Source organism: Acartia tonsa, chromosome 1 (assembly GCF_053477335.1).
Source record: "Acartia tonsa isolate MP-2025a chromosome 1, ASM5347733v1, whole genome shotgun sequence".
NCBI classification, from domain to species: Eukaryota; Metazoa; Arthropoda; class Copepoda; order Calanoida; family Acartiidae; genus Acartia; species Acartia tonsa.
In genome coordinates, this window is record NC_137260.1 from 8,961,093 (window position 1) to 8,980,945 (window position 19,853).

General features: G+C 37.7%; 2 protein-coding genes across 2 annotated transcripts in view; both read left to right on the forward strand.

Moving 5' to 3' along the window:
- LOC145312473 (uncharacterized) overlaps positions 1-19,853 on the forward strand; it is a 396,718-nt gene that overhangs the window by 32,996 nt on the left and 343,869 nt on the right. The window lies entirely within an intron of this gene.
- On the forward strand, positions 14,845-19,242 carry LOC145311942 (uncharacterized). Its single transcript, XM_080151011.1, has 2 exons — positions 14,845-15,069; positions 15,939-19,242. The coding sequence occupies exons 1-2, from the start codon at positions 14,965-14,967 to the stop codon at positions 16,983-16,985; spliced, it is 1,152 nt and encodes a 383-aa protein (XP_080007137.1). The 5' UTR covers positions 14,845-14,964; the 3' UTR covers positions 16,986-19,242.

The window sequence follows — 19,853 nt, forward strand, 5'->3', positions numbered from 1 at the left end:
ACAAGGATGACAACGTCCATAAAAGCAACAGGTAGAGTGTCAGATCTGAAAAATCAGAATATATATATAATCAGTAAATTTGTTGCATAAGTGGTTAAATACAGGACATACTTACATTTTTGGGACTTGCTTATAACATTGTACCTTGTTGTAATAAAAATAATTATTCTCATAAAAATATAGTTAAAATGGTAAAAAAAGCAACATGTCTTAAATGAACGGACAGACCGACCCTAATTATAGAAAAGCTTCGCAATTCAAAAACTTTCCTAAATATTCATAATGAAAACTCAAGCTAGCTGTGTTACATAAAGTATTTGATATTGCGATGATTCCTAAAAAGGACACTATTTTGATCAAATTATAGACTGAAATAATGGATATAAAATACAAGTGGATATTATGACTGGGGAAAAGTTACCGACAATATAGGTTGCAAACATGGAACTCATTTATTGGTCAGTTCGTTAATCTAATAGGAGGGAAATTAATTGGGTAAAGGGGGTGTATGGGGTGTTTCGATATTTTAGCCAGCAACGGGTTTCACTTATTAAAGAATATGAAAATCTGCTGTAACATTTTAATGATAATATATCCATTCCTGTAATGAATTTCCATTGATTTATTGAATTACTTTATTGAATACTAGCGGCTTCGCCCCTAGCCTCTAGGGGCTTTGCCCCAAGAGGTTTGATCAACCTAATTTTCGTACTTTAGATTTGAAAAGAAAAAGTAAAAAAAAAATTTTTGGGGGGGGGTATTTTTCATTTTTTGGAGGGGTTGGGGGTGTCCCACCCCCCAAGAAAATAGCTTAAAACCATCACAGGACCATTAGGTATATTCCCTGAAGAGTAGAGCCCAATCGGTTCAGTGGTTACTGATATCTTAAGCTTCAGACGGACAGACAGACGGACAGACGGACAGACAGACAGACAGACATCGTTCTACTTTGTATTATAGATATTAAAGTAGGTATATGTGTGTCTGTTTTTGTTAAATCATATTTTATTTAAGTTTTGTATGAACCTGAATTAGGTTTTTGGCTATTTTCAAGGAGGGCAAGTCAATCCATAAAAGAGAAAGGTCTAATTTCTAAAGTTTTAGGACATTTAATGGATGGTGTTTAATATAAGTTAACAAGTCAAATCAAAATTTGCAAAAATCTTTTTGAAAAAATCTATGAAAATGATTATCCCTTGAAAACTAAATAGTTTAACAAAGTTTGAAATGATTAAATAACATTGAAAGAAATGAATATTTTGGTATTATCTATAAATGATAGAAACAAAGACTTAAATAAAGATTATGTTCTAACCTCAGGATTTTCCCATAACAAAAGGATGCTTTAGATTAAGTATTTTATGTTTTTAGAATATATTTGATTTTAAAAATAGCAAAAATTCTAATAGTAAAATAAAATTATAAGTAAGGGGTAATAAAATTAACAATTTAACAATCTTAAATCCATTTAGTCTGAAAATATGCGATTCGTCTCTATTATCAAGTACTAAAATGAATATTCTGTTTATTAAGTTCTCACACTCTACAAGTGTTTTTTATTCGTTTGTCCTTCTGTTTTATTTAAGAGCTTCGCTTGTATGGATGTTGTCACCCATGTTTTAAATAATTTTAAGTAAATCTTGTAAAATCTAATCCGATAATGTTGTGTTAAGTTTTTTTTTGTCTGTGGCTCAAGATTTCGAAAACTTCTAAACCGATTGGGTTCTCAATTTTAGAGAAGTTTCACATAGGTCCAGGGATGATTTAAAGCTATTTTTTAGATTAAAGGCTTAGGATAGTTTTAGGCTATTTCTTTGGCCTCCCCTACTTTTACAAATACTTAACCCCTAGATGCAAGAGGCACACCCGCTATTTTTTTTACTATGCAATCAGTACATTTCTTCAAGATATATATTTTCTAGCTTGAAGAAACTCCAAATAATTCATTTTATTTTGTTTATGAATGAAAAATGAAATGTCCTAATTAAAATATAAATTCTGTGAGAAACAGTTCCAATAATAATATTTATTTTTGTTAACACTAAATTAGTGGGGAGGGGGGGGGGGGCAAAGGTGGGTTGTTTTCTTTACCCTAGGGGGGCAGATAACTGAGATTTGGGGGAGGGTGGGAGGGGGTTATTAATTATTGTGGGTCAGTGGGTGAAATCTCTAGAGACAACAAATTCTTGAAAAAATATTCCCCCTCCCCCTCCCTTTGTGCACCACAACCCAATTTAAGTTTCTTCTTTTTCAACCCTTTCTTTCTTCCCAGAGAAAGAGGTCAGTAAGTGTTTACACAATAGTTTATGTTGTTGTTGTTGTTGTTGTTTTGGCTGCTCATAGTCAGTTTCCGGTCCGGGTAGTCATCAGTGGGGTGAGGGGGGGGGGCGTGGGCTTATGGTGGGGGCTCTGGAGGGGGGCGTTGGAGGGGAGGAAGGCTGGTGAAACTTGGATGGGAGGAGAGGAAGGCAGCTACATGGGTGGGATTTTGCCAGAGGTCCATAGGAGTAAGATTTGTAGGATTATTTGGGCATGAAAAGAGGTGCTGGACTGTTTCTGGGGTAGGATTAACAGGACAGGATGGGCAGTTGGGGGTAAGAGAAGCGTTGATGGAATGGAGGTAGCTTTGGAGTTTAGGACAATAGTTGGATCTTAATTGGGAGAGGATGGTTCTGTAGTGCCTGGGGAGTTGGATTTCGGAGGGGTTGATGTCAGGGGGAGCTTGATTAAGGACAGGATTAGGGGGGTAAGAATTTATGGCTTGGGTGACAGCTGAGGTGTGGAGTCTGGAGATTGTGGATTTGTAGTTTGTGGGAAGGAGGGTGTTGTCGGGGGAAAGAAAAGGTTGGAGAGTAGGAAGGAACATGGATTGAAGGGTGGATTTTTTGGATCTAGGGCCAGGGGGGGTTGTGACGTTGTGAAAGGATGGGTGGGAGGGGCGGAGGGAGGAGGCCAGGTATTGGGAACAAAGAAGGGAAAGGTGGTTCCGTACTGGTAGGATTTTGGTTTCTTGGTGGAGGTGGCTGATGGGAGATTTTTTAGTGGAACCAGTACAGATGCGGAGGGCTTGGTTTTGGAGGACTTGGAGTTTGTCAATGTTGTTTTTGGAGGTGTTAGGGAACCAAACAGGACAGGCATAGGTGGTGATGGGGCGGAGGAGGGTGTTGTAGGTGGTGAGGAGAGTCTCCTTCTGGTGGCCCCATTTGGTGCCAGCCAGACATTTGAGGATTCTAAGGCGGGAGGAAATTTTTGAGGAAATGGTGGAGACATGGGAACTGAAATTGAAAAAGGTGTCAAAGGTAACTCCAAGGATTTTAGGGGTTTTCTCAAGGGGAAGGGTGGAGCCGTTGATTTGGACTTGAGGATGGAGGTTGAATTGGTGCTTGCGGTCAGAAGTGAAGAGGGTGACAGTGGATTTGTTGGGAGCTATGGAGAGGCCGTTGGTGGAGGCCCAGTCAGCGATTGAGGAGAGGTGGGAGTTGATGGATTCAACTGACTGGGGGATGTTAGGGGAGGAGTGGAAGGAGTTAAGGTCATCGGCATAGGAGGAGGTGTGGGCAGGGGGAATGTGGGGGGCATCTGCTATGTAGAAGTTGAAGAGGACTGGGGAGATAACAGAGCCTTGGGGGACGCCAGTGTGGACAATTTTAGGAGAGGCATTGGTGTTTTGATAGGAACAGAAAGCCATCCTGCCACGCAAGTAGCAGGATAGCCATCTAATGATGTTGGGATGAAGGTTGGAGGAGGAGATTTTTTGGAGAAGGAGGTGGATGGGAATGCAGTCAAATGCTTTGGAAAGGTCGATGGAGGCAACAGTTGTGCGGCTGGGGGGGAGGTTTTGATTGAAGCCATTGGCAATGGTGGTGGAAAGGTTGAGGAGGGAGGAGGTGGTGGAGTGGAGGGGTTTAAAGCCGTGTTGTGAGGGGTGGGTGGAGAGGGATTGTTTAAGGTAGGGGAGGAGTAGGCGTTCAAGGACTTTTGCTGCAGGACAGAGGAGGGAGATTGGGCGGTAGGAGGTGGAAAGGTCAGGGGGTTTACCAGGTTTGAGGAGGGCAATGATTTTGGATAGTTTCCAAATGGCAGGGATGTTGGCAGCGGAGATGGAGAGGTTGAAAAGTTTAGTGAGGTAGGAGATGCCATTTGGACCAAGGTGTTTAAGGTGAAGGATGTTAAGGTTGTCGGGGCCAAGTGCAGAGGAATTGGAGGAATTTTTAATTGCTTCAAGGACAAGGGCAGGGGTAAAAGGTTGGAAGTTTCTGTTGAGGTGGTTGCGGCGGCGGATTTTACGGATAATTTTTCTGGAGAAAGGGTTGGAAGTATGACGGGAGACAGAGGTGAATTGACTGGTGAAGGATTCGGCAATGTGGAGGTGGGAGGTGTGGACTTTGTTGTTGTTGAAGGAAATGGGTTGGTTGGAGGGAGGGGAGTTGTTTTTGCCGGAAAGGGACTTAAGGAGGGACCAGAATTTGGAAGGATTTGTTCTATGGTCGGATTTGGAAAGGGTTTCTTGCCATTTTTTGTTGGAATGTTGGTTTACTATTGAGGAGATTTGGTCATTAAGGATTTGAATTTGAGGATCATGGGGGTTGGTTTCTCTTAAGGAGTCTCTTTGCTGGATAAGGGGTTTAGCAGACTGAGGGAGGGTAGGGTTGGAATTTTTGATGAAGCCAGCAGGAACAGTGTGTTTGGAGGCAGTTTGGAGGATTTGGCGGAAAGTGGCTTCACCTTGGGAGCAGGAGGAAGGGTCAGGAAGGTCTTCAAAAAGGGTTTCAGTTTCTAGGGTAAAGGTGTCCCAGTCTGCTTTATGGAAGTTGTGGAAGGTTTTGACAGGGCGGGGGGTTCTGGTGATTTCGGGAATGGAGAGGAGAATGGGAAGGTGATCAGAACGGAGGGTGGTAAGGGTGTGCCAGGAGAAATCAAGGGCAAGGTGGGCAGAGCATAAGGAAAGGTCAGGGGAGGTAGGTTGGCCATTGGGGGGAAGGCGGGTAGGGGAATCCTCGTTGAGGAGGCAAAGGCTGCTCTCATTGAGAGCTTCCAGCAGAGCCTCCCCACGATTCATGGCAGATTGGTCAAGGGTAATGGAGTTCCAGGCAGGGTTGTGGGCATTGAAGTCACCGACTAGGATAAGGTCATTTGGATTTTCAAAAAGGAGGTTAAAGTCAGGGGTGTATTGTGGGGGGCAGGAGGAGTGTGGGGGGAGGTAAAGGTTGATGATTTGTAGAGGGGAGCCATTGCGGGAAATTTGGATGCCATCAACCTCAAGGGGGCCATTGGAGAGGTGGTTGAGGTTAAGGTGTGTGAAGGGGATGTCTTCGGCAATGAGGAAGGCTATTCCTCCACCAGGTCGGTCTTGTCGATCCTTCCTGATGAAGTTATAGCCAGGGAGGGGTTTAGGATTGGATTTGCAGGAGAGTTTAGTTTCTTGGAGGCAGGTAATTGGGATGTTAAGGGTTGAAATAAGGTTGTGGAGTTCATCTTGGGTGGTAAGGAGACCGTTACAGTTGAATTGGAGGATGAAAGGTTTACCAGGAGGTTTGTGGGGGGCAGGGGTGGGGGGAGGAGGGGGCGGGGGTGATTGAGGGTGTGGTGGTGATGGAGGTGCTGTTGGGGAAGGTGGGGGAGACGGGGAGTTGGGTGTGGAGGGTGAGGGAGGGGGGGAATTTTGGGGGGAACAGGAGGGGCATATCCAGAAGGGGGAGTAGTGGGTGGAGGATGGAAGGAGGGAACATTTGGGGTGGACCCATTGGAGGCAGGAGTTACATTGGAAGGAGCCAGTGGATTTTGTAACACCTAAGGAACAGATAGGGCATGGAAATTTGGGGCCACGGGATTTAGGTGGGGGTGTTGATTGTTGGGGGGAAATGGGTGAGAAGGGGGTAGGGGAGGCAGAGATGCAGGGTGGACAGGACCAGTTAGAATTGTATTCGGATTTGGATGAGAGGAGGGAACATTTGGGATGAACCCAAAGTTGGCAGGAGTTACAGAGGAAGGCACCAGAGGAGCGGGTTATGTTGCGGGAGCAGGTAGAGCAAGGGTATTTGGGACCAGGATTTGGATGGATGTCGCCAGAGAGGATGAGGGGAGGAGGGGGGGTGATGTTGGATGTGGTTATGGAGGGTTGGAGTTGAAAGGCCTCCAAGGCCTCCAGAGCTGACAGGGGCTGACTTAAAAAATAGTTTATACATGTACAAATAGCAATAGCTAAGGAATTTAGCATTTTTATATTTTTCAGGTAGAAGTCAGAAGGACATATCGTAGTTATGAAATACCTGCGCTACTTAAAATTGTAAAATGTCCTAGAGCTATGGATTCTTCTGTTCTCTAATAAAATTAAACACGCAGCGGGCTAAAATATCGATTCCACCCTTTCGCCCGCTTTACCAAATCCCCTCCCCTTCTATTGGATGTACGAACTGGCTAATAAACGAGTTCCATGATAACTATATTGACAAAATTGTTTTCCCTTTCTTAATATCCAAGCATATTCTAAATCCATTTCAAATTCTAAAATTAAAAATCTGTTGTTTTGTAAAACACTGGCACCTATATCAGACGACGATTTTAGAAAAAAAAGGGGGGGGGGGCTTGAATTGCCCTCACAAAGAGTAAGGTTTTAGATGCATTGTAGTCCCAATTTTTCAAATAAATTTCTATATTAGGTGCTGTTTGTTAGTATATAAAAAACAGCTAATTTTTTTTTCAAGTTGAGACATGATGAAAACCCACAAAAGGCCAAAAACTAATACCTAGAATAGTTCGGCCTTCCAGAAAAATGTCTATAGGTTTTGTTTTTAATTGATTAAAATTCATTTTTAAACGTTTAGCTATTATTGGCTTCGTGTAATGATAGGTGTCATCCTTGTTTTAGAGAAATTGACATTGATAGACAAAAAATAGGGGCACTATAAACGGGGGGGGGGGGGGTGAAACACATGGGAGAGGTTATATATTCTTCGGTGTAATTCTTATCAGGGATATAGGGATGGGACACTGGACCTAAAATTAATTCCATAGATTAAATGGTACTAGCAAATTTGCTTTATACTGTTTTCTTGGGGTACTAGCGCAGAATGATGCTAAATATTTAGGCTCCTTGCAGACCAATTCACTGACAGACCTAATTAAGTAATATGTCTACTAAATTAATTGAAATCACAATGAAAAAAATCAGCAATTTAAAAAGTCGGTCTTGGGCTACAAAATGTTTATTTGTGCAGTACATTTTTGTACAAGGTCATCCTCGATTTTACAAAAACCTTTAACAATGGTTAATGTACTAAAATGTAAAAAAGAACTAATTCTTAAATCTAAACAAAAATTAAACTTTTAGAAGCAGTATTAGTGATTATTTGGATATATTTTTGTCTTCTTCGTCTCGGTCATTCTACTTTTATGTTATACCTTAATTTGCATTATACTTCTCTCTTGAACCCTGCTCAAATACTATTTCTTATTTGGTCAGGCGAAAGGCAGAGATCTAAAGGGATAAGACAATAGCCGATAAATTGATATACATACCCAATGATGATAAGCTAAATTACCCCTTTTGTAGATTTTAATTAGTGGTTGAAACGTTTGGGCGGACACTCAATTTAATTAACCAACCAAACAAAATTCAATAAAAGTCCCAAAATTGTTGACCCAACAAATAAGAAAGCAATATTATAAAACTTTGGGGACTAGTGTAATAAACAGTCAGATGACCCTTAAGTCCCTGCGAGAAAGGAGTAAGCGGAAGAAAAAAGGGGGTTTCTCTTTGAAAAGATTCAATTCAAAGGGTTAATGAAGTATATTAGAATATTGCTTTAGGGTATGGGTTACTAAAAACAAGGACGAAAACACAAGTGAAAGCGAATGCGAAAAAAACAATTTTTAATGATGAATTTGTCAGATTTCAAAAAAGCTTTAAGTCTTAGAAATTTAGGAAGAAAACAATTATTCATTAGAAAACTACGTGCGTCTCAACTTTTATTCCAATCAAAAGTAACAGTCTCTATTTAATATTAGAAACGATCAAGCTAATATTGCTTGATTGACTTACAAGAGATGAGATTGATAATGAAGATTTTTTTCTTTGAAATTTATTTCGTTATGAAGCAGCAGTAAATACTAATTTGTAAATGTTATGGTTTAGATAGGTTTATAACTGTTAAAAGTGCTATTTAATATTATTTCAATTTCTTTTATTTTCAGACATTTGTTTTACAGATGCTTTGCTCTGTTAAGAAAATTTGCAAACAAGTTTTAGAAAACTAGTACAATTCTTCAATGTGATAAAGCCTAGTATTATCTGTGAGTGACAGACAAACCGACCCATATTTAAGACAATCTTGACTTTTTAAAAATGGGTGGATCTTGGGCCATCAGAGACGTGTGTTGTCGGGGTGGGGGGGGGGGGGGTGAGGTTGTATTATGGCCATTACTACTATTAGTTGATTGGTAGTAACATGTGGTGTATGTATCAGTGGGGAGAATGGGTACACTTTTGTGGTCTTAATTGTAATGTTCTCTAGGAATCGGCAATTTTTTTTATTTTTTATAAAAATTTTATCAAAATAGATATAAAAAAACATTAAAAAAGGAAATCAGATAAAAAATAATCTTAAATAATATTGGGCCATTTAAACCCAAGTCTTCAAATAAATGAAATATGTATCTTTAAATATTAAAAATTGTATCTTGAAACCCCTTTCATTTCTTTAAAAAATGTGATAATATACATGACCTACATAAAGCCTCTTCAAGAAGGAGATGTAAAAAACATCTCCACGGGTAAAGAGTTTCTAGTAATTTTATTATTGATGTTAAGGTTAGGTTATGAATATTCTATATTGAACCATATTATTTTTCATTAACGCATACAGCTAATTTAAATTATTAAAAATAAGTTCAAGGCAATAATATTAGGGTTCCAATTAAATTAATGAAACAGAAATCTACTCATTCTCCCCACTATAGGACCTATCTTATATGTACTTAAATTTATTTCTTGACCCACTCTTTTCACTTTATACTTAGAACACACACGTTTACATTCAATGGGTAGGTAGTGTTATTCTGAAATTAAGAAAAACATCCAGCTACCTAAAACTACATAATCAATTTGAACGTATATGTTCAACAAGGCAGATTCGAAGTGCGCCCGTACTATACCTTGGATCTGACCTCAGTCCATCTGTAGGTGAAATAGACCTATTAAACTTGCTAGAGTTACTGTTACTGTTAGATACATAAGTAAGACACTAGAAAAGACTAGAGTTCTCTATCTCAGTTATTACACTTTATTTACACTTATCTTGCCCTATTCCTGTCTTTTGTTTTAAGAGAATATTCATCCCTATTTATACTAAGACACACAAACACCAACACACACATTCTACATATGCACACCCTAAACACATAAAAGGTTGGAGTGTGCCAATTAGAAGATAGGTATATATATATATCAGGCTTATTACCTAAAGAATAAGATTTTTATCGTCAGATTATTACAGAGACGTCCAGGGATGAGGGCAAAATCTCAACAAAAAAAGCTTGGACGTCTCTGGATAATTACCTAGTTTCTAGTGGCGAAGTTAGTCTAAAACTAAAGTTTGTAGGTTCAACGATTTTGGAAGCTTTCCGTGGATATTAAAATGAATAATTCAAAGATTAAAACCAGTTTTGTTAGCCCAAGGGGGGGGGGGCCTTAGGCTCTGTCTAATAAAATTGATATTAATCTTTTTGAATTTTTAACATTAACATGGAAAATTGTCTGTAATTCGATGCTAAAAATGATTTTCCAGCGTGCCAAGAACTGGTTCTAATACATCGGATATTAATCGGTTTCAAAGCCGTACTGGAAAGAATTTTAATCAATTAAAGAATAACTCAAACTCTGCAACTTATTGGTTTCATAAATGAGTTTTTAATTAATCTCGGAAACCAAAAATCTAATGAGTCCACATCTTAAGAAAATCTTGAGAAAATTTAACATTTGTCATCAATCTTCAATTGTGATTGAGAAGGATTAAAAACCAACCAGGGAGGGAGGGGACATTGGGCTGTTTATTACAATAGTCCCCAAAGTTTTGTGATAACGTTTTCTTATTCGTTGGCTCAACAACTTCGAGTACTTTTACTGAATTTTGATTGGTTGGTTCATTAAGCTCTGTGTCCAAAGATTTCAATTACAAATTTTAATCTACAGGGGGGGTAATTTTGTATATAACCATTGGGGATGTACATCAATATATCGTCCATTGTCTTTAACTTTAGATCACTGATTAAAAACCAAAGAATGAATTATATTTAAAAAAATGTTTTATATTAATTTAAAGCTATCAATTTGAAAACGTTAGCCAAGATGGACGTTTGATATTTGAGTGAAGATTCCTCTGCACACTAAGCATGCAGTCTGTTTTGTTGTACGTCGGTAAAGCTATTGGAGTCTGAGATTTCTCGTTTGCCACATAAGATAGACTTCTAATAATTTTGTAAAATTACCTCCGTCAATTTTCCATGTAATTTTTTGATTGACTTTTCTAGATATTTTAATAAACTATTAAATATTTCTGAGCGTCTCTGTAATAATTATATTCTTCGTTGGTTATGATTATTGTATTAATAAAAGAGGCTACGCCACTAGAGGCCTATAAAGGCACTTGAGGCCGGGGGGAAAGTCGATCCCCTCTTTTATTTTTAATTTTTAAGAGAAAAATATTAAAAACATTATTTTGGGGGTCATTTTTTTCAAGGCTATTCTTTTACGGTTGATGGGAACCTCCCCCAGGACCTATGAGAAGCTACACTGTACAAGAGAACCATATGGTTCAGCGGTTACAAAAACACAGATCCTGTCACTTTTATATAAAGATAGGATTAAATTTCCTCTTTTACGTTACTAAAAAAATCGCGAAACCTCGTATAAATTAAAAATGGACAAAAGCAAATATATTGCACAGAATTAAGTCAGAGCACATAGGCGTCCAAGGGGGGGGGTAATGGGCCATTTGGCACCCCCAAACGATTTTGGGGGTGCCGTAGGCACCCCCAAAATTTTGTGAACAATACCCCCCCCAAAAAAAAATTACCCCTACCTTGGGGGTGCCGTAGGCACCCCCAACGATTTTGGGGGGGGTGTTTACCCCCCCAAACCATTTTGGGGGGGGTAATTACCCCCCCCAAAATAAATGTTCTTTAAAAAAAAATTTTTGGGGGGGGGTATTTACCCCCCCCCCCCAATTGAATGTTCTTAAAAAAAAATGTTACTGAAAATTTTTTTTGGGGTGGGGAGGGAGTAATCCCCGCCTTCCCCCCCCCCCCTAAAAAAAGTCATAGTGTGACTCGAGCCTTGAGGTGTAATATATTTTATGTTCCTCGTTTGGTCTCCTGATAGTTAATGAAAAGTATATCCTAAATGGCTTTTGATAGTTTATTTTAGGATAGGTTATATTGGTTTAGGTGATTGCCCCACATGGTTAAGCAATTGGCCCCCCGCAGGGGCTAGAAATAGGAGAGAAGCTTGTGTGAAAAAAAACGAAGAAACGCCCCTTAAAGAGCGTTGCCACAAAAGGGACTATACCCCAATATAGTCCAACCAGTTAAAACAGTTCTTAACCATGATAACAAAAAATTTAATAGTTTGATCATGTTTTATTTGCTTGGGCCTTTAAAAGGGGGGGATCTATGATGTAGCTGTAAAGCACTGAAGATTCCATAAAATAGATACCTAACTAAATTAAATATTTCATTAAATAATGAAAAAGAATTTCTATAGGCGATTTCTTTTGGGAGGATGTCAGGGTGTCTCAAACTAGTTATAAAACTTACCAGGACCTATAAGACGCTTCACTTTAAAGTATAATCATATTAGTTCATTGGTTAGTGAGTTAATTATTGTATTTTTATGTTCTAAAGAATGAGATACTACTATATATTTGAATAGTAGTGGCGCCCTTAGCATCTAAGAACTCGTGTTTTCTAAAGGGTAAAAAGGGAGGAGAAAAATAGCCTAAAACCACTCAAAGGATTGACCTATAATAGTGTGGAACCATCATGGGATCTATGTGAAGCTTTCCTAAAAAGGAGAACTCAGTATTAAAAGTAATGAAATCTGAAGCTATAGTCAAATAAACCTTACTTACTACTTTATGTTATAGGATAGTACTTATTAACTTAATAGATTAGGTAGGTGCTTTTTTTACATAATTAAATTACCCCCCCCAAAAATTTTACCCCCGGGGTAAATTAGTTTGGGGGGGTAATTACCCCCCCCAACAGATTTGGGGGGAGTATTTACCCCCCCCAACAGACTTTAGGGGGGGTAATTACCCCCCCCAATCAAATTTTACCCCCGGGGTAAAAATTTTGGGGGGGGTAAAAAAAAAATTTGGCGCGCTTCGCGCGCCATTTTACCCCCCCCAAACACGAATTACCCCCCCCCCTAAAATTTTTTACCCCCCCCAAAAAAAAAAGCTTGGACGCCCCTGTCAGAGCATATAGGATTTTCAAAGTTTAATATGGTTTAATTCACTCAATAAAGAATAATATGAAAATTAACAATTATTCATTAGTTTTTTAGAATCTCTGTTATTCTGCATTAAAAATAAAGCAAAAAACTTCAAAATTTGAATGAAAAAATGCTTCAAGCTTTTAAAGGCTATAAAAAATTACCCTTTCAATATTTCGATAATATTCTTTTCATAGATTTTTTATAATCTTTTTTATTTATCTATGTACATTGAAAAAGCAACACACACACACACCACACACGCATAATGGGGAAATTTTTTCTCGGTCGTGTATAGACTTTGCAAGCACACGGTCTCATTTCTTTGAGTTCATCACCATTTTTCAGGCTATGTTGCCAACATCACATGGTTGATTTCTTTTTTGACAGTACAAATATAATCTCGAGAAGCGGAAATACCACAAACAGAAGGTTGAAAGAGTACATTTTGATAGAATTCAAAACATGCATATGTGTTAGTAACGGCTTTGCCTCTAGAGGCCTCAAGGGACATATGAGGTTGGGGGGGGGGGGGTGGAGTCAACCTCCCCTGATATTCAATTTTAGTCATTAAAAAAATTCATTTTAAATTCTTGGGGCGATTTCGCTTGGGAGGGTGGTGGTACCATCCCAAAACCTAATTGTAAATCTTTCCAGAACCTACAAGAAGCTAGATTGTACAGGAGAACAATATTTCATCAGATCTATCGGAACAAAAAGACAGAAAGACTCATAGACAGCCTGTTACTTTTTTAAAAGGGAAATTAGAGAGAATTCTAATCTACAACAAAAAAAAAGCTCTTACAAAATGCTTTAGCACATTTTTTGAGATGTGGGTGGGGTAGAAGGCATGGCTTAACATGGTCTGGGCTTCAACTACTCTACTGTGATCAGAAATTAGTATGACCCCCTGACTAGAAATAACCAATTAAAATGAAATTCAGAGCTATAAAATGTTAGTTTGAATTGCTCTAAAATGTAGAATAAAAAACTGAATTTCAAAAACTACTTTAAAAATTTTTAGTTGCGGTTGGGGTGGGGGCTAGAACTGATACAGAAAAATTTGGACTTTTGTAGCCTCATCAAATAAGACAAAACCTTTTAATTTTTTTTGAAGATATCTGGACCCTAGCTTCTCTTCAGTTTTTAAGATTCTATTAAGAGACATATAGTAAGGGTTGTCTCAACCCACCTGGCAAAATTGAGGTGTTGGATACATCCCTTTAGGGGTCCACTATCCTAAACCCATGTACAAACCTCATTATGAAGGGTGTACTCCCCCTCCCCCTGATACACCCTTAAACAGCCAGGGGGTGTCAAGGTGAAAAAGTCAGAATCCCCTTAAATTTAAGAAGTGTGTGGGAAAAAAATGAGCATTACTTTTGAGTGTGTCCCTGATGTAGATATACTTTGGGGGATGAATCCACCCATTTACAATAAAATAACAGCTCTCTTGCTGTCTGTAATTCACCCACCAAAAGCTCACATAATCAAATTAGCAAGCGTATATCTTATAATATTATGTAGTAAGGTTTTTTTTAGTCTGAAGATAAAATTCTCAAAATAATGCTGGTCAGAATGGATTGTTCTTTTAAGCAAAGCCCTAAACATGTCTTGGGGTAGTGTTTGGCTATTAACCTGACGTCCTTTTCCAACTTATATTTATTAGGGGCGAAGCAACTAGTGCAAATTATTGCAAAAGGGAATATATTAAGCCTTGTCCCTAAAAGAAATTACCAAGAGGATAAACTTAAGCATTTGATGGTCTTATTTTTACCACTGAATATCAGTAAGAAAAACCTAAATATCTAAACCCATCTTTGTCACAACAAGAGACATTAAAATGTATCCTTCTGGTATCATTGATTTTCTTCATGGACAAAAAAAAGTTATACAAAAAACGAATATTTACATCTTTGTATTGCAAGAGTTGGTAACTTCCATATGTCAGTGATCTTCCCTTACTCCATTACCCCATGCCCTTCAAAAAAACTGAGTTTTTTCTAGTTTGAAAAAGCTAGCTTTCTACATTTTTTATTTTGATTAAACTTTTTTTAATTCCTTGAATAAATTCTTAAATTTAAACAATGTTATAAAAGTAGAGTAATAGCTAGCTCTTTGATCGAAAGTAGGAAAAATTTCGTTGCCTATAATTTTTTCTTCCCACGTCCCCTTTGCGTCGTCTCTATTTTATTCCCCTATGATATCCGGAACAGAGAGCTGTGATTGGCCACAACAGTTACAATACTCTCCTGTGATTGGCTGACAGCTCCAGGTGCTGTTCTTACTTCCAAAATGATCGCTCTATACCCCATCCCCTTCTCGCTACACACTACCTACCCCACTCCCTTTTCATCCTTCCTCTTTCTCTCTCAGTAAAACTTCTGCTGTAGAAGTTTAGTCTATGTCTGTCTGCTGTGAACGACACACTTGAACTTTAAAGCAATACATAGAGTTATAAATAAATAAACAAAATGTTCTCTACACAGAGAATAAGAATAATAAGTAGTGACACACAAAGTTTTGGAAGTTTAAGAGTTGACAAAAAATCACCTACCCCATACTCAGATGCTACAAAGGTAAAAGAAATACATGAAAAAAGTGATTTTTTTGTTTGATACATATTTTGAAGTGTGTGTGTGCGTATATTATGAGCGTAGACGTACCTAGTCTTGGGTTCATTGACATAGCCCTAGTATAAGCTGTATAGTGGGTACATAGGATAGATAGATAGATACATAATTCTTACTGTTGCCTTCATGACAGCTAGCACACACACTCTCTGGCTAGCTAGATAGATAATTAGGTACCTTGTTCAACCATTATTTATATATTTATCTATCTATCTTGGTTGTAATTATTATGAGCCTTCAAATTTTATAATATACATACAACTAAATAAAGGCCTTGTTGGATATTTTGACAATTATACAAAAACACAATATTAGTTCTGTGCTCATTTACTAGATCAAAAACTATTTTGCCTTTAACTTTTCAGCTGGTCTCTAACTAAACTTCTTGCTAAACTACAATATTATTATAAGACTGTAATTGTAATGAACAAAGAAATAGGTAATAATAAACGATTTTGACAATCGAAATTAAATATTAATGAAAAAGTCTTTTTTCTTTAAATGTCAGTTTACTTTTGAACTACACGTAGATAATATATTTATTCAAGATAAATATAGAAATTGACGTTAAACAGCTGTTTTTATCACATTTTATGTTTAAATTAATATAATTAGTTTAAAACAAAACATAATGAGAAAAAAAAATTAATTTCAATATTCTAAAATTTATGTTTTCAATTAATCAGCAATTAATTAAAGTTAGGCATAAGTCAGTTTCTTTACTAATAACAAGTATAGCATACAAAATATTTTATGCCGTCATTTGAAATCTTTTTAAGTTTATTATTTTATCTAATAAAATCTTTAATTTTCAGACAAGCCATGATTCCAACAACATCAAGCGGCCGATGAACGCCTTCATGGTCTTCTCCCACTACCAGAGGAAGAAGATTGTGGAAACCGAACCCGACATCCACAACGCCGAGATCTCTAAGCGGCTGGGCCGTCAGTGGAAAGAGATGTCTGACATGCAGAAGATTCCCTACATCCGCGAATCTGAAAAGCTGCGTGAGTTACACTTGAAAGAATATCCCGGGTATAAGTACCAGCCTAAGAAGAAGGCCAAAACTGCAGTGTCTCCTAAGCCTTATGACATTAAATCTAAAGCTTTAAGAAGTGTTTCAATTAATGGTTCAACCCATTCATCCATTACAACAAACTTGAACACAACCACGTTGAGCTCGGCATCGGGCATCCGCACCGGGACAGTTTACAGGCTGAACAACACCTTCGGCAGCAACTCTTGGGTTAACCAGCGCATCCCTCTGTCCACCCGCACCGCCCCCATAAACACATCAAATCTCAAGTTAAAATTGACCATTGACAGCAATTTTAAGGCTAAACTCGCCAAGAATCAAAGCAAGTTGATATCCGTTTCACGTTTATTGAGTGAGAATACGTCTTGTGGATCCTCCACATGTTCAAGCCCGGCCCCTAGCTCCATTGGGTCCAGCACGCCGTCGCCCAGTGGCGTTCCCAGTACACCCGAGCTCCCCGCCTCTCCCGACTCCAGCTCCTTTTACGATGACCTCCAGAGGAATGTTTTCTCTGTGAAGAACAACCTCCAGTTTGACGACATCAAGACCGAGCAGTTCAAGCTCGAGCCCGTTTCTCCGTCCAAGTATGAGTACATCGGGTCTATCCCTGTCAAACTTGAGTCCGAAAACATTGATCCCTTGGACACTTTCGACTCGCTACTTGCCACCAACAGTGTTATTTCTAGTGATTTATTCAACCTGGACTTTGAATCCTTGGATGTCGACGCAATTGAGAACACAAACTCTTTTCCGTCCCACTTTTCACCGTCTTTGGCGGAGCCCGAGTCTTGGACCGGCCTTGATTTCAATGATTTGCTATTATAATTATCTATAAATAGACATTTTAAAACTAAATTTTTAAGCAAATCAAATCAAAGTTTAAACATTATTTCCTTTACCAAATCCCGTTCTATTGTGAGTAGTATTAGAAACCCAAAAATCCAGTGATGAATAAAAACAAACAATAAACGATTTAACCAACCCCAAACTGTCACCTTACCCCCTCTCCGCCCCCTCTACCCCACTATTGTGTGAACGTCTCAGCGGTCAGCATGTCTGCAATTGTGATCTACTATACTCACTATTAGTAGATAGATAGATAGGGGGCGGCGTAGAAAAAGGGTGGAAACACCATAAATTCCACCTTCTTATTAAACCACCTGGATTAGACATTAACCACCTGAAGGGGTATAATTTTGGCAGGGAAAGGGGCACAGCAGGGGGTGCTGTGATGATGACCCTTGAGGGAGGAGGGCAGGTCAGCCTGGTTTGGTGGGGGTGGTGGAGGCAGGATTTGTGATGATCTGAAAGTATACACAGAAACTTAACTACAAAGCAAAGGATTTCCGGATGTTTACCAACCTTACTAAACTGTCCTGCCCAACAGATAGATAGATACATTATCTATCCTTCGTAGATAGATAGATACATTTTGTTTACCATCAATTGCGTACTTATGATCATTGACACAAATATTAAGTTCTTTAACCCCAAAATTTCTTCCGGTTGTCTATAGGATGTTGTGATCTAACTTCTGAACCACAAACATTTTTAATTTATCTATCTATTGTACGATGGACTTTTTTTGACCAAAGATTATTCGAGACCGATTTTGAATTCTCAGTCTAATTTTAGTGACTTTTTAAGAAAGGATCAGGGGGGTGAAACGTGATACTGGCTTTCGATGGTTTGTTTTTCGTTTCGCCTCCTTCATCCTTCATCTAGTATTTTTTTTTTGCATTATTATATCATAAATTTTTGGACTATTTACACTACAGAAAAGAACTGTTTTTAAGGAAATTTTTGACGTGTATGGTTTAATAGTTAGAATTCTCAAAAATTTTCATAGCTTTAGTTTCAATTTGCATTTGAATTTTTACAAGAAAAAAATTTCATATACTTCCATAGAAAATTATTTAGAAAAATGATTCTGTATTTTTGAAAATTTACAGTATATTATAATCACATTTATATATACTCTTCATTTTTGTCTTTCTGTCATTTAAACTGAATTTTGACATATCCTTTTTGCTAGCGATTCTTAATTTTTATTGTTTTGTATTAGAAAATTGCTTTTTTCAGCCCTTATTATAATGATTGAAGTATATTTTAGCCATTATAATGTAAACTCCTATTGAGATAATTGTATTACTTTTAAGTACTTAAAAACTTTAATAGCCCAAGTTTAAATAGATTTTTTTGAAGCCAAGCTTTTCTTTAACCCATTTTTACCCCTTTAGATTTAAAAGTAATAAAATGATTTTAAAGCAGTATTTGCCATCTGTATGTCTTTGTGTGTGCTTGGGGGGGGGGGGGGGGGGTTACAAAACCATTACAGATCGATACGGTGATAAATTAGCTTATTTCCCCCCCACACCCTTTATATGTACATTAATACTTTCAACGTTACAGCCAGCCCCCCTATAATTCTAAGTCATACAACCATTCATAAGCTCTAAACCCCCAACCCCCTCCCCTGTGTGTGTGTATATTTGCTATTATTATGTTCATATGTGTGTGTGTGTGTGTGTGTGTGTGTGTGTGTGTGTGTTTCTTTGTCTCTGTGTATATCGTTCATATCCCCTATTTAATCCACACACCCCTTTCCCTACCCTCCATACACATATATTATGAAACCAAACCTTTTATATGTCTGAGTTTTAGGCCATTTACCCATACACAATAGCACGCAGACATACATACAGACAATTGAATTTTAAAAAGCTTTTTTGTACAATATATCATAAGTCTTTCTCCCCTTTAAATGTGGCATTTTTTATCAAAAGACTTTCATTTTATTTCTATGGGCATACTCATATATATTTATAGTTTTTTTTTACATTATTTTTTGACAAATTACGTTTATGAAAAAACGCTTAGGATATTTTCTAAAATATTCTTATAGAAAATAAGTTCTGTGATATTTTAAATTGTCTTAATATTTAGTAGTTAATGAAAATTTTGTCGACACGTGTTTGTGTCAGTTTTGATGTTTTTTTTATGTGGGGTCTCTTAAAGAGGCTTCGATTATAAATTATTGTAATACATTTAATCTATAGTAAATAAAACAGTGAAAATTGTATTTCATGCATTTTTTTCTTTTTTTTTAATATGCTGTTCATTGCTACTCTATAATCTTATTGGATTTGTCGAACGTTAAAGAGGATGGGTAGAAGTTTAATGGGGATTTCATCCAAAGTGCCTTGTTGAGCACAGAAGAAACCCCCCTCCTTATAAAATGAAGGTTAGTTTGTTGGTTCCAGGACAAACGCAGGAGTCCCAAACGTCGGAGTGGAAAAACGCAGGAGGGTTAAAATATTAATTTTATCAAGTATTTCTATACAGATTGGGTTAGGTTAAGATATTAGTAAACAAATAAGCCCCCCGCAGGGGTTAGGCTTTTAAAAAACTTATACGATGGTCTAAAATAGGTTAGGTTAAGTGTCCACTCCAACGTTTGGGACTCTTGCGTTTGTCGAAAGACCGAATGAACTATCCTCCCCTCTATTTCAAATATAGAGTGATAGATGCTCCGTAGAGATTTTGGTTGATAGCGACGTCTAATAATACCATTCACGTTGGATAAATAAAAAGAACAATGGTAAGAGTTAGGGGACCTAAGTCGTCGAAAAATTGTGTTGCGAAGTTACTACAAGGATGACATGATTCGTAAAAGCGTAGAATAAAGAAAAT

Excerpts from the sequence above, each read along its gene's own strand:
- LOC145311942 (XM_080151011.1), top strand. The coding sequence starts at position 14,965 with ATGTTCTCTACACAGAGAATAAGAATAATAAGTAGTGACACACAAAGT. Across the intron at positions 15,070-15,938 it reads CATACTCAGATGCTACAAAG|ACAAGCCATGATTCCAACAA; the intron begins GTAAAAGAAATA and ends TTTAATTTTCAG.